Consider the following 13,317-nt stretch of genomic DNA (forward strand, 5'->3'; position numbering starts at 1 on the left):
ATTACTTGGGAAAGCACAACAGTTTGTGAGATGTACTTGGAATTTGCTTATTGTGAATTTAACAACTGTTCTATGTAGTAGTGAATTTTGTTCCTTCTCCAGAGGATTAAAATCAATAAACATCTCATTCTCAACTTTTCCTATCACAGAGATGTGTTAAAACCTCATCTTTGTTTTCGTTTGCTGAGACCTAGATTTAGAAATAACCCTAGGCTTCAAAGGATGATGATTCTGATAGCCGGAAATAGAAGGCAGGAGAAACAGTCACCATCTCATTCTTCTTAACTGCCTGCAAGTCACGCGAAAAGTAGTCAACAAGTGAGCTGTGCATGTGTCCCGGGCATGGTGACAAATCAGGAACACCAAAGTGCCTTTCTGAAATCCCATCTAGGACTTGTACTGAATACAATGTCCTCCTCTTTCAGGAAACTGGCAAGGGGACAGCTGTACTCCTGTCCGTGTTTCTTGAGAGGCTAGCATTATGTAGAGGTGCTCTTATTAAGGTCACCTGTGTGAATGCCAATGCCGATCATCATGTTGTACTTCCTGGGGCCCTTACGTCAAAGTGGTACGGAGGGTAGGGGTGGGGGAGAAAAGTTGAAAAATGAGATAGGAGAGATAATTGATTTTAATCTGTCTTCCATTCTGTTGATTTGGAATTCTGGCATCTTAAAGCAAGACTACAAGGGCTGGAGAGGTAGCTAAGTAGGCAAAAGGCCATTAAGCCTGATGACCTGAGTTTGATCCCTACATGACTCCCGCAAGCTGTATCCTGACTTCCATACAGGAGATAAAAGCACCCTTCCCCTGACCCTAATTAAACAAATAAAGTAAAAACCCGATACTGGTTTTAAGACGCTTGTACTAATTACTGTAAGAGTCACTAGAAGCCTAAGGAGAATGTCGCACTGAGTGGTCCATTTAACCACACACCCAAGGAAGTGTGTGTGCACCGGAGATTAAAGACAAATTCAGAGATGGATTACCACTTTTACCCATAACCAAAAGCACACAATTAGTGCCCTCTGTTTTCTATTTTGTCACAATAGAAACAAATGTAACTCATTTCTCTTAAAACTATACCTGCACGTAAGTCAAAGGTAAAAAAAAGTTCTCCTGATTCTATGAGCTACATAAAACCTTCAGGCAAATATTCTCTGCATTCTGATTCCTTGTTTACTATCCTTTTGTTTGTCTTTATGTTTTTTTAGGACAAGGACCTGACCTGATCTGATACTCCTGTCTCTGCCACCCAAGTGCTGAGATTACAAGGGACTACTACCACACCTGGCCCTACTATTACTACTTAAGTTTACATAAAGATACGTAGAGACAAGGGAGTATGCTGGAGGGCGCAATGATTCATCCGGTTAACCAGTTCAAAAAGCATAACGACATGGAGCTATTTCTACCCTATGCTCTTACCAATCAAGTTAAGATGATTAAAAATTTCATTCTTGGGGTTGGAGAGATGCTTAATGGTTGAGAACACAGATTGATCTTCCAAAAGCCCCGAGTTTAATTCCTAGTACCTACATGGTAGTTTACCACTCTCTGTAACTCCAGGACTGGAGGATCTGTCACCCTCTCCTGGTCTCTGTGGGTTCCACACACAAGGTACATAGACACACACGCAGGAAAAACAGTCATACATACATAAAAGTAAAATAAATAATTAAAAGTCACAAAAAAGGAAAAAAAAAAGAACCCTTCCTTTTGGGGAATTGAAGAGATGACTCAGAGGTTGTTAAGCCTACCTACTGCTCTTCCAGATTAATTTGGTTCCCAGCACCCCAGTAAGGTGGCTCAGTCACCTATAACTTCACTTGCAGGAGATCTGATGCCTTCTTTTGGCCTCCATGGGCACCCATATAGACCTGACATGCACTCATATACACACACACATATATATACATGAATTATAAAATAATAATAAATCCTAAAGAGGACCTGGGTTCAATTCACAACAGCCACATGGGCAGCTGATGATGGTCTGTAACAGTCCCAAGGGATTAAGTGCCTTCTTCTAGCCTCCATGGGTACTGCACACACATGGTTACAGACGTACAATCAGTGCAATCAGACAATCACACACAAAAACAAAACAAGAAAACCTTTTAAAACTTAAACTCCGGGGCTGGAGAGATGACTCAGTGGTTAAGAGCACTGACTGCTCTTCCAGAGGACCTGGGTTCAATTCCTAGCACCCACATGGCAGTTCACAACTATCTATAACTCCAGTTTCAGGGGACCTAACACCCATGGCAAAACACCAATGTACATAATATATAAATAAATATTTAAAAAAAAACCTTTAAACTCCAAGAGAAGTACTCATATACCTAAAAGCAGGTAGTCAGGTAGTGGGTTTTTGTTGTTTTTCTATGCTGTTTCCTGCGTGTCAAAAGCAAACATAGCAAGAGCTGGCTCTCTCGTTTCAACACACAATCCTGGGGACCAAATACAGGTCCTCAAGCTGGGAGGCAAATGACTTTGCTTTTTTTTTTTTTTTTAAGTTTCATGTATCTATCTAAGGTTAGCTTCAACTCCTGATCTTCCTGCTTGAGCACCGGAATCATAGGTATGTACAACTATACCTGTTTTTATGTAGTGCATGTAAGTGCTGGGAACTTCTTGGATGTCAGCTAGCCAAGCAGTCTACCAACTGAACCACATCCCCAAATATTTCTCCAAATGTAACTCCTAGCTTTAGATTTTTTATTGGTTAGGAGTCACCCAGAAATGTTGAAACAGTATTAAATCAAATCACAGAGTAAGGTTCTCTTCACTGAGATGTAATAATAAAACACACACTCTTATTTGCTGTATGTATATATATTTGTGTGGGCATGTACATGGAGATCAGAAGGCAACCTATACAAATTTGTTCTCTGAGCTGGGCATGGTGGTGGCATGCCTTTAATCCCAGCAGGCTAATTTCTGAGTTCAAGGCCAGCCTAGTCTACAGAGTGAGTTCCAGGATGGCCAGGGCTATATAGAGAAACCCTGTCTCAAAAAACCCAAAAGTTAAAATTGGTTCTTTACCCTCACATGTGGACTACAGGGATAGAACTCAAATGTGGGAGTGAAATTCTAAGTGAATGTGTGCACAGCCATATTAAGGACTCCAATGCTTCAGGCACAGGGATGACAAAAATCTTCCCAGGTCAAAACTCAACAGGATGGTAAAACTTGCCTCTGGTCCAAGTGCAAATGTTGATAGTGTGTGCAGCCCACCCCTGGATATTTACATTCAGAAGACTGTTCCTGCTTAGATTAGTTGAACCTGCCTCCTTGTTCAGCTGTATATAATGCCCTGCCTTCTTGATAGCTATATGTAGTAGCCCCACCCCCTTATTCAGCTGAGAGTAATAGCCCTATCTCCCTGTTCAAATACACACACACACACACACACACACACACCCCACCCCCAAGAAAAGAGTTAAGGGAAGTAAAAAGATACCCAACAGGATAATAGAATATCTACAAATCATACATGTGACAAGGGACTTGTATCTGGATCTCTTACAATTCAATAAACAATAACAACAAACAACTGGGATGTAGCTCAGGAGTAGTGTATAAGGTCTTGGGTTTGATTCCCAGTAATGCCAAAAATGTTTTTGAAAAAAAAAATTTTAATTAAATATGGATGGTGGCAGCCAGGTGTGGTGATGCACGCCTTTAATCCCAGTACTCACGAGGCAGAGGCATGCAGATCTCTGTGAGTTCGAGGCTAACCTGGTCTACAAGAGCTAGTTCCAGGATATGCTCCAAAGCTTCAGAGAGAAATTCTGTCTCGAAAAACAAAAACAAAAAAACCAAACAAAACAAAAAAGAAAAGGATGGTGGCACACGTCTTTAACCCCAGCACTCAGGAGGCAGAGATGGGCAGACTTCTTGTGAGTTTGAGGCCAGTCTGGTCTACAAAGGGAGTTCCAAGACAATACAGAGCCACACATTGAGAAACCCTGCCCTAAAAAATAAGTGAATAAATAAATAGATAGACATAAATAAATAAATGAATAAATGAAGAGGTGAGGCTCATCCAACACACAGTAGTGGCACGTCTACCTTTGTAGCCCAGGTTGGCTTTAAGCTGGTTGTCTCAGCACTTCCACTGTCCCAGAGCTAGACAGAATTCTAGGTATCAAGACCAGCAGCACTGACTATCTGACTCTCCTTTCAGTTCTAACTAGACAATTCATCAAGTTCTTGAAAAGTTTTTTGTTTTGTTTTGCTTTTTTGAAGAGTTTTAAAGACAGGGTTTCTCTGTGTAGCCCTCAAACTCAGAGATCTGTCTGCCTCTACCTCCCTAGTGCTGGGATTAAAGGCGTGCACCACTGGACCCTTGAAAAGTCTTAAAAACGAAACCCAACACTCTTGGAGGCACACTTGACTGAGAATTTATAATATATAATATGACTGAGAATTCATAATATATCATATGAACCTCATCTCCAGATTTAAAGATAAGATAGATCTAAACACATCTTTCAAATATTTATGACTGAAAAAAAAATACACAAGTTAGTTACAAAGGCCAGAAGCTATCCTGCATGTTGGTGGTGTGCATGTATAAAGTACTGTGAAACCCTTTGGGAACAGCAGGAGACTGACAGAAGATTGCTGAGGTTATAACTGCAGCTCACCTTCCATTGAGTATGGTCATTTCAGAATAGGTCCCAAATTTACAAAACAATTTACACCAGTGCCACTAAGTAAAGTAAACTGTACAAAAACTGCCATCGAGCCAGGTGTCCAGAATCTACTATGATCTCACTACAGGAGGAACTTGAGTTCTTAGCCAGCATCAGCTACACAGTGTAGCCTAGTCTCAACCACCTGGGCTGGGGATATAGTTGGGTGATGAAGCGCCTGACTAGCAGTGAAAGGCCCTATGGATCGCTGCACCAGAAACAACAAATCCGTCATTTCACAGAAAACTCTTCTCCTTTTAATATATCTGCTATTTCCTTTTTAAACTCAAACCATTTGGGTCACAAATATACCAAAATTATTTTTTAAATTATACCTTATTTGTTTTTAATTTAAAAAAAAACTTAATGTGCTTGGGTACCACATGCACACTTGATGCCAAAAGCCAGAAAAGGGTACTGTAGTCCCTGGAGTTACATACTGTTGTGAGATGCTATGAGGGAGCTATGAATTGGATCCAGATCCTCCAGAAGAGCCAGTGTTCTTAATCTTTACCCCACCCCTAACTCCCTTTGGTACAGGGCCTCACTATGCATCCCTGGCTGGCCTAGAACTCACTGTGTAAAATCAGGCTAACCTTAAACTTGGAATGATTTTCCTGCCTCTGCCTTATTCTAATTTTGTGTGTGTGCAGATGAGTGTGCATGTGGAAACCGGAGGTTGATGTTGGGAATCTTCCTTCATTTTTCTTCCACCTTATTCTTTGAGGCAGGGTCTACCATCAAATCCAGAGCTCACCGATATGACTAGTCTTGCTAGCCAGCTTGAAAGGGATCTCATGTCTGGCTTTCCTAGGCTGGACTTTCAGGTAGTCTGCCACACACACCTGGCATTTATGTGAGCTTGGGAGTCAAAACTTCAGTCCTCTTGCTAGCACAGCAAATGTTTAAACTGCTGGGCTGAGCCATCTCCCCTCCCCCCACACCCTATTCTATTTCTTTTTAATGTGCATTGGCGTTTTGCCATGGGTGTCAGGTCCCCTGGAATTGGAGTTCCAGACAGTTGTGAGCTGCCATGTAGGTGCTGGGAACCAAACCCAGGTCATTTGGAAGAGCAGTCAGTGCTCTTTACCACTGAGCCACCTCTCCAGTTCCTATTCTAGTATTATTAAACAATGAGTATCCTTTATCTTTGTACTAACCACTCATCTCCTAAGATTAACAGCCAAGCCCTACACTGTCAGAAAGCAAACATTATGAATCTGAGCTCATGTTGGACTTTCTGTTTTCAAGTCAACTGTTTTATAAACACAGCTAGATCCCAATTCATCACATAAAGACAAATAAGTAAATAAAATAAACAAAAAACATAAACTTAGGTACTTGTGTATTGTGATGATGTGGGATTACCCTCAGTATGCTATGAATATGTTGTATTACTACTGGTTAATAAAGAAGCTGCTTTGGCCTATGGCAGAGCAGAATATAGGTAGGTGAGAAAACTAAACTGAATGCAGGGGGAAGAAAGGTGAAGTCAGGCAGAAGGTAGCCAAAGGAGAAAGATGCCAGAACCTTACTGGTAAGCCAGAGCCTCATGGAGATACAGAGATTGATAGAAATGGGTAAAGATGTAAGAGCTAGCTAGAAATATGCCTGAGCCACCTGCCAAGCAGTGTTGTAATTAACACAGTTTCTGTGTGATTATTCTGGTCTGAGCAGTCAGGAAACAAAGTACAGTCTCCATTTGTATTGTGGGATGATATTAGTTCATGGGACAGAGTGAGGGAAAGGAATCAACGACACTGTCCCTTGCAGTTTCTCAGGACCAGGTTTCTAAGTACTTTAATGTCGAAAACAAGTTCACAAGATTAAAATAAAGGGGGCTGGAGAGATGGCTCAGAGGTTAAGAGCACTGACTGCTCTTCTGGAGGTCCTGAGTTCATTTCCCAGCAACCACATGGTGGCTCACAACCATCTGTAATGAGATCTGGTGCCCTCTTATGGCCTGCAAGCATACATGGAGGCTGAACACTGTATACATAATAAATAAATAAATCTTAATAAATAAATAAATAAATAAGCCGTACATACAATGAGCCAAACACATAATAATTAGAAAATTCTTAAAAGTTTAGAGGGAAAGGTTTTTTTCAAGGCAGAACACTTCTAGATGCTATTGTATGTGTGAAACCTTTGTTATGACTCACTGGAAATTAAACATGCAAAACTCCAAATGAGCTTAGTTTTGCCTGTGCACAGAGACCTTTTCACTCTTATTCTTCGAAAACCTCATTTTGAGTCTTGCTGCCAACACCAGAGAGAGGAAAGCCAGCCAACAATTCCAAATATAACACGCAGAGGCAAATGTTACAGAAATCTGTCTGACGGGAAGGGACCACGCTGAGATCTGCTGAAGTGGATGCACTTCTCAATCAGACCATTTTGGTCCCTGTCTGCCTGGAGCAGAATTCCATGAACTATTTCATGAGGAAAACACCCACTTTCCCGTGGCCTCACTGCTGCTGCTGTGGTACTCACTCATCAGTGACAATAGTCCTTCCCAACTCAAGCCGAAAGATGCAATACCAACAACTACAGCTCTACCCATCAGCCTGTTTTTTTTTTCCACGAATAAAATTAAACTGGGTAGTAGTAGTGCACACCTTTAATCCCAGTGCTGGAGAGGCAGAGGCAGGTGGATCTCTGAGTTTGAGGTCAGTCTAACTAGAGTGAGTTCCAGGACAGCCAGAGCCCAGGGCTACACAGAGAAACCCTGTCTTGAAAAACCAAAAAAAAAAAAAAAAAAAAGAATTAAAAAATTTATTTTATGTGTATGGGTGTTTTATCTACATGTATGTCTACTTGTGTGCCTGCTACCCACAAAGGCCAGAAGAGGGCATCAGATCCCCTGGAACTAGAGTTATAAATGGTGGTGAGACATCCTGTGGGTGCCTGACTGGAACTCGGGTCCTCTGGAAGAGCAGCTAGTGCTTTTATCTGCTGAGACATCTCTCCAGCCCAGTTATTCTTTCTTTAACAGATTTTTAGGGATCTGTCTATGTAGATCAGACTTCAGAAGGCTCAACTTAAGCACGACTGTGATGACAAAGCCAGAACCACCAGGGGACAACTGAGAACTTTCTAGTTCTCTAGGATAGGCACAGTAACCCTACTATCACGCTGAGTTTATTAATACCAAGCACAGGACAATTCATTTCCTAACACAGAGGATCGTCACAGAAAACCCAGAAAAGACTTAACTGGATTGACTTTCCACAGTCCATTAATTTAACCCGAGAGAAAAGGTGGCCCAAGCGCAAGTTGTGAGCAGTCCTTTCCTTCAGGACTCAGGCAATTTATCTCAGAAAAACCTGCCGTTTGGTGCTATGTCTTAAGTCCAGAGATAAGGGCTGCCTAGGAATCACTTCTGTCTAGGTTTGGTATTTCAGGCTTAAAATCCTGGCTACTTGGGAAGCTGTGGCAGGAGTGTTAACAGGCCCTACCTAGGTTCAACCCAGCACTATCCCACCAAAAGAAAGCACTTCGGGGGCATTTTAATATACACTGATTACCATAAAGCATACTGGCAAAAAAACAGCCCTACAAAGGACTTGTCTCACAGAACTTTTTCTTTTTTTGTTTTTTTTTTTTCTTTTCAGACAGGGTCTTTCTATAATATAGCCCGGGCAGGCTTGGAATTCTCAATACTCTAGCCTCATCCTTTAAAATGATGGAATTACAGGCAAGCAAACCCCTACCCAATTGTCTCATAGAACTTTCAATGAAGAAAAGATAGCAGCACTGAAATTATGATCCATAGCATTCATGAAATTCCAATCCCATTCTCACATACTCTGTACATAGGGGACACTATCATTACTATACTATTTAAGTCATGTAGTTTCAGCCAGTTGAAAGGGGAAACAGGAGAAAATACAGCTCTACCTAACCTCACCCCCAAACAAATAAGCAAAAACAGGAAAACTATTGAAAACACACTCAGGAATCAAAACCTTGATATTAACTGTTTGACCTCACAACTCTGGCTGATTTAGTATTTCAATTTTGTTGGAGAATGTGGTTTAAAAAAACAAAAAAGTGAGGAAATCCTCACTTATGAAATGAAAGCACCCAGGGAATTCTATTTAAAAGATGGTTTCCTCCTCTTTCTCTAATACTTAGAATGTTTTGTGACTTACAGAAGAACTCAGATAAGTCAATGGTACATTCACTCAGTACTGACGCCTTCAAAGGGAAAACTGAAGATGTGAAACAAATCCTACTCATTCACTACCATCTTTAAACCTCTGATCACCAGTTCTCATTCATGATCTCTGAAAGAAAGGGAAACAGTCAATGGAATGCATAGCCCGAGCAAGCCTGAGTTCCACTGTCCCTCCCTCTTTCTCTTTCCAGCTAATGCTGAAACTGCAGTTAAAACTTGACAAGATTTACTCTTATCTATTAAAAGACTGAGTTCAGCTTTTAAGAGTTTAAAAGCCCAACTGCGGGCAAAAAGATAGCACACTTTTTCCATGTCTCAAAACTTTTTTTTAAATTAAAGGTTTACTTAAGAGCCAGTAAGATGTCTCAAGAGGTAAAGGTACTTGTTGCCCCATATGGTACTTGAAATCCTGAGTCCAGTCCCTAGGAAGCACAGCAGTGGAGAGCACTGACTTCCACCTGGGCTCCATGGCACCCCCACAAATATAGATAGACAGACAGACAGACAGACAGACAGACAGATAGATAGATAGATAGTTGACATAGGGCTTCTTTGTGCAACAGCCTTAGTTGTCCTGGAACGGGCAAGTCTTGAAGAGATCCACCTGCCTCTGCCTCCAAAGGATTAAAGGTGTGCGCCACTACATCCTGGCAATAAATGTAATTTATTAAAAACTAAAAGTAATGTATGTATGTGTATGAGTGAAGGTCCTGAGTTTGGAAAGGTCAGAGGGCACTGAGTGTCCCCCTCCATTATTCTCTGCCTATTCCTTTGAGAATTCTGGGTGTTTTCTCAGTTAAGCTATGACCGGGACAAACCTGGCTCCCAGCAAGGCTAGAAGCCAGTTAAGTATCAGTAATCCTGACTCTGCCACCACCACCCCTAAACTGGAGCTAATGGCATATGCAGGACCAACAGTTTGCCGTGCGGATGCTGGGATCTGAACTCTGTTCCTCATGATTGTCAAGCAAACGCTCTTAAGGTGCTTCAGATTCTTAATTATTCCAACATTATGAAACAAATGAGATTTTTGAAAAGACAATATAAAATTTATCAAATATTGACTCAACAGGAGTCACCAATCTCAGCTAACACCCACCTCGCTCTAGAGGTAATAATTAAAATATTAGCCCACACTTAAAAAAATGCAACAGGATATGGTGGTGCACAGCTGTAATCCCAGCATTCAGGAAACTGAGGCAGGATGATGGGCATAGGTTGGAAATCACCCTAGGCTACATAACAAGTACTAAGTCAAGCCAAGCCAAACAGGGATACACAGCAAGACTGTCTCAAAAAAACAAAAACAAAAACAAAAACAGAAAAAGAGAAGAAATTGAAAACACAGGCCTAGTCATGCATCAGATAAGTACAACAAAAACCATAATCGACACAGACTCAGGTTCAAATCCCTCCTGTGCTCAAGAACAGCAAAGAAGATGGTTGTGAGTTCAAGGCTAAGCAGGGCTACAGAGTGAGGCCAACTTAACCCATCCCAAATAAAAAGGAATAGCAAGAGAAACTGGATCACAGATATTTTCTCCAGGTGGAATACATTTTAGAGGAAATAAAGGCTAAAAACAAAACCCACAGGCATTACTCACTTCATAATAAAAATTTAAAGACCAGTAACAAAGCTTACTCCAGGATAATAATCTTTGTCCCTGGACTATTACAAGCCAAGATGGGGGTGCCCTCCTAGGCAAAAGTGTCTTGGAATTAGTAATGGGAATGTCTCACATAACTTCTGACCACAGTCTTAATTTGCCCAGTATCAGTCAACTGTCTAATAAAACCTGCAATTAGTACAAATGCAGCAGGCATTATTCCACAAACCGAGAGAGGGAATGTGGATGGAACTGTGGAGACCTTAAACACTTTTCTTTTAAACAAGGGATTTTAAAAATAGGCAACACCAGTTATAAAGGGCAGCACAAAAACCAAAAAACCCAAACCAAAAGAAAAATAACAGGACCCCTTCCCTCCCAATCTAAGTGGGAACAGAACAGCCCCTCCTCCCAGAAGCTAGCCTCAGTCAACTGTTGCTGAACAGAACAAGAGGCTACCTGGGTTCAAAGTACAGATGTGGGATTTTTGTGCAGGGCAGAAAGGTGGTCTGGGGGCAGAAGATAGTGAAAACTATCATTTTTGCCAGATCGTTCCAAGATGAGAAGGATCAAGCACCCGGCGATCAATTCCCTCCCCCTCCCCCATTCAGTTGAGGTGAGAGAATGGACAGCTTTCCAGCTCTCAGCTCTTAAAACTGCCTTTCTGGAGCAACCAAACACAATCCTGCCCCAGCAGCAAAGAATTTTGTGGAGAAGGGCTCGTTGATCCAGAGCAGAGAAGGGAAATCGGCGCCCAAGGGCAATTTTAATTGTTTAACTCGGCCCGATTTCCTAAGAGGCAGCAGAGCAGGGAGGGAGGAGCGAAGAGGGAGGAGGGAGGCAGCTCTGGAGTGGCAACAGGGGGCAAGCTGCAGAGAAAGGGATCAAGCCGGCGAGATCCCAGCCCTGGCCCTCGAGGAGCTGCTGCAGAAAGGGCTCAAAGGCTACCCGCACCGTTCTCCCGGAGACGTTTGCAAATCATATATGCAGCCAAAATGGCGCTGAGAATAAAAATATAATTTAAAGGCAGGTCGCCATATTGTAAACAGAGAGGCAAAGAAGTGGACTCGAGAGACATCCTCCATGATTTCCTGCACCGGCGCAGGCACCCGCTCGCTTGGGTCTGAACCCGGGCGAACTGGGTGGCCTAGAGCTCCGCGCACCAACCCAAGGAGAGCTCAGGCGCAGGCAGGAGCCCAGAGGGCGGCGGGAGCGCGCGGCCGCCAAGCGGCACTGGACCTGGAGCTCCTCCCCTTCCTCCCCCGCCGCTGTCGGCCGCACTCGGCCCGATCAGTCCAAGCTCCCTATCTACTTCCAATCTCAGTTGGGGATCACCTCACTCCTCCCAACCCCCATCCCGGGGTCATGCAGCTGCTCTTTCCCTCAAGTCGGCCGGATCCCGGCAAAAGCCGGGATCGCAGAGGCGCTCGCCCCAGCGGCTGCAGGGAGCTAGCGGCTGCAAGCGCCCGTTATTTCTGCAGGCCTGGTGAAGGAATGTACCGAGTACGGTCTGCCAAGGTGCTCCAAAGGGGTCCCCAGGCCTTACCAGCACTGGAGGTGGAAGGCGGCTGGGCAGTGGTCGCAGCACAAGAGATCCCCACCTTCCTTGCAGCTATCGCAGCTGTCGTGGTTGGTGGCCCTGCCGCTTCTCCGGGACTCTTTCTCCGGCTTCCGACTCCGTTTTTCTGTCTCGTCCGTCTTGGGGGGAGCCAGCAGAGCTTGGATTTGCTGCACACACATACAAACGGCTTGTGTGCACATTCGGAGCTCTCGGTCGTCCCGTAGTCCCCGAGGCGCGGCTTCTCCGTCACCCACCCCTCTTCCCCCTTTTGTCCTTCTTCCTCCCATCCAGGCTGCTTCCAGAACCTCTCGGTCCCCGGAACCAGGGGAAGCCCACCCTAACTGCGCTCCTGCAGCACAACAACGAGAAAAGCTCCTTCCAAATGAGGAGGATCAGGGTAGGGGGATGGGGAGAGGGTGCGCGGTTCCCTTCTCGCCACTTCCTTGTATGGACAGTGGGGGACTCCAAAGCCCGGCTCCGGAGGCCCGAGGCTTGGTACCCGGACGTGCAGGGGGAAGCACAAAGGGGCCGACAAGAAGGGGGTGGGGAGGCCTGCCGGTGCAATGAAATGGAGTGGGCTGAAGCCTCAGGAGAGCGAATCGAGGGCGGCGGGTATGTGAAACTGCTGCAAACGTCCTCGGAAGCTGCACTCAGTCCCCCAAATTGCAAAGATGGGAGGGAGAGACTGGGTGAGGAAGAACCCCCCCCCCTTCCCCGGCCCTCTGGCGCTTCGAGCTTAGGGCCGGCTTTGTGGGGCGGAGGTTCCCTCCCGGCACTGGGGGAAGGGGATGAGGGCCAGTCTTACCTCCATCAGCCCCCCCGACGTGTCCAAGTCGTACACGATCGTCTTGGTCTCCATTTTCTCCCACATTCATCCACCTCCCGGGCTGGGCGCTCTCTGCTCCGGCCCCCCCAGCCCCGGGGGGAGGGGGGAAGCGGGGGAAGGGGGCACTCCTGACCCCCGGCCCCCTTCTCTCTTCCCAACACAGGTTCCGACTTCCTCGCCCTGGCTCCCCCCCACCCCCCGGCCCCCAGTCCCTGGGACGGCAGCGTCCTCCCCAAGGGCCGTGAGAGGGGAGCAACCCCTCAGCCCCGGCCCGGCGGCTGGCTGCACAGTGGGTCCCGGCTTCGGGGGGTCAGGCCTCGGCGGGGCCTAGGCCCACAGGCTAAAGCTGGCGCTGGCGACCGCTGGTCCGGCCGGGAAGGCTGGAGGGCGCTGCCATCCCGGGGTTGGGGGACCGGAGGGGGGGTGAGAGGTTAGGTGAG

At 45.0% G+C, this 13,317-nt stretch overlaps 1 protein-coding gene across 2 annotated transcripts in view; it reads right to left on the reverse strand.

The window, feature by feature from the left end:
- Positions 1 to 12,997, reverse strand: part of Phf12 (PHD finger protein 12) — a 47,938-nt gene extending 34,941 nt beyond the window's left edge. The window contains exons 1-2 of one of the 2 annotated variants that reach the window (XM_085695396.2): positions 12,857 to 12,997; positions 12,037 to 12,218 (exon numbers count right to left, since the gene is read on the reverse strand). In XM_085695396.2, coding sequence (XP_085551522.1) covers positions 12,037 to 12,218; positions 12,857 to 12,922 — 248 coding nt within the window. In that variant the 5' untranslated portion in view covers positions 12,923 to 12,997. Of the gene's footprint in view, positions 1 to 12,036; positions 12,354 to 12,856 lie in introns of those variants that run through there. The other variant, XM_085695395.2, reaches the window with a different exon arrangement.
- Between the last annotated feature and the right edge of the window lie 320 nt (positions 12,998 to 13,317).

The sequence above is a fragment of the Myodes glareolus genome, chromosome 9 (genome assembly GCF_982192425.1).
Source record: "Myodes glareolus chromosome 9, mMyoGla1.1, whole genome shotgun sequence".
Classification (NCBI taxonomy): Eukaryota; Metazoa; Chordata; class Mammalia; order Rodentia; family Cricetidae; genus Myodes; species Myodes glareolus.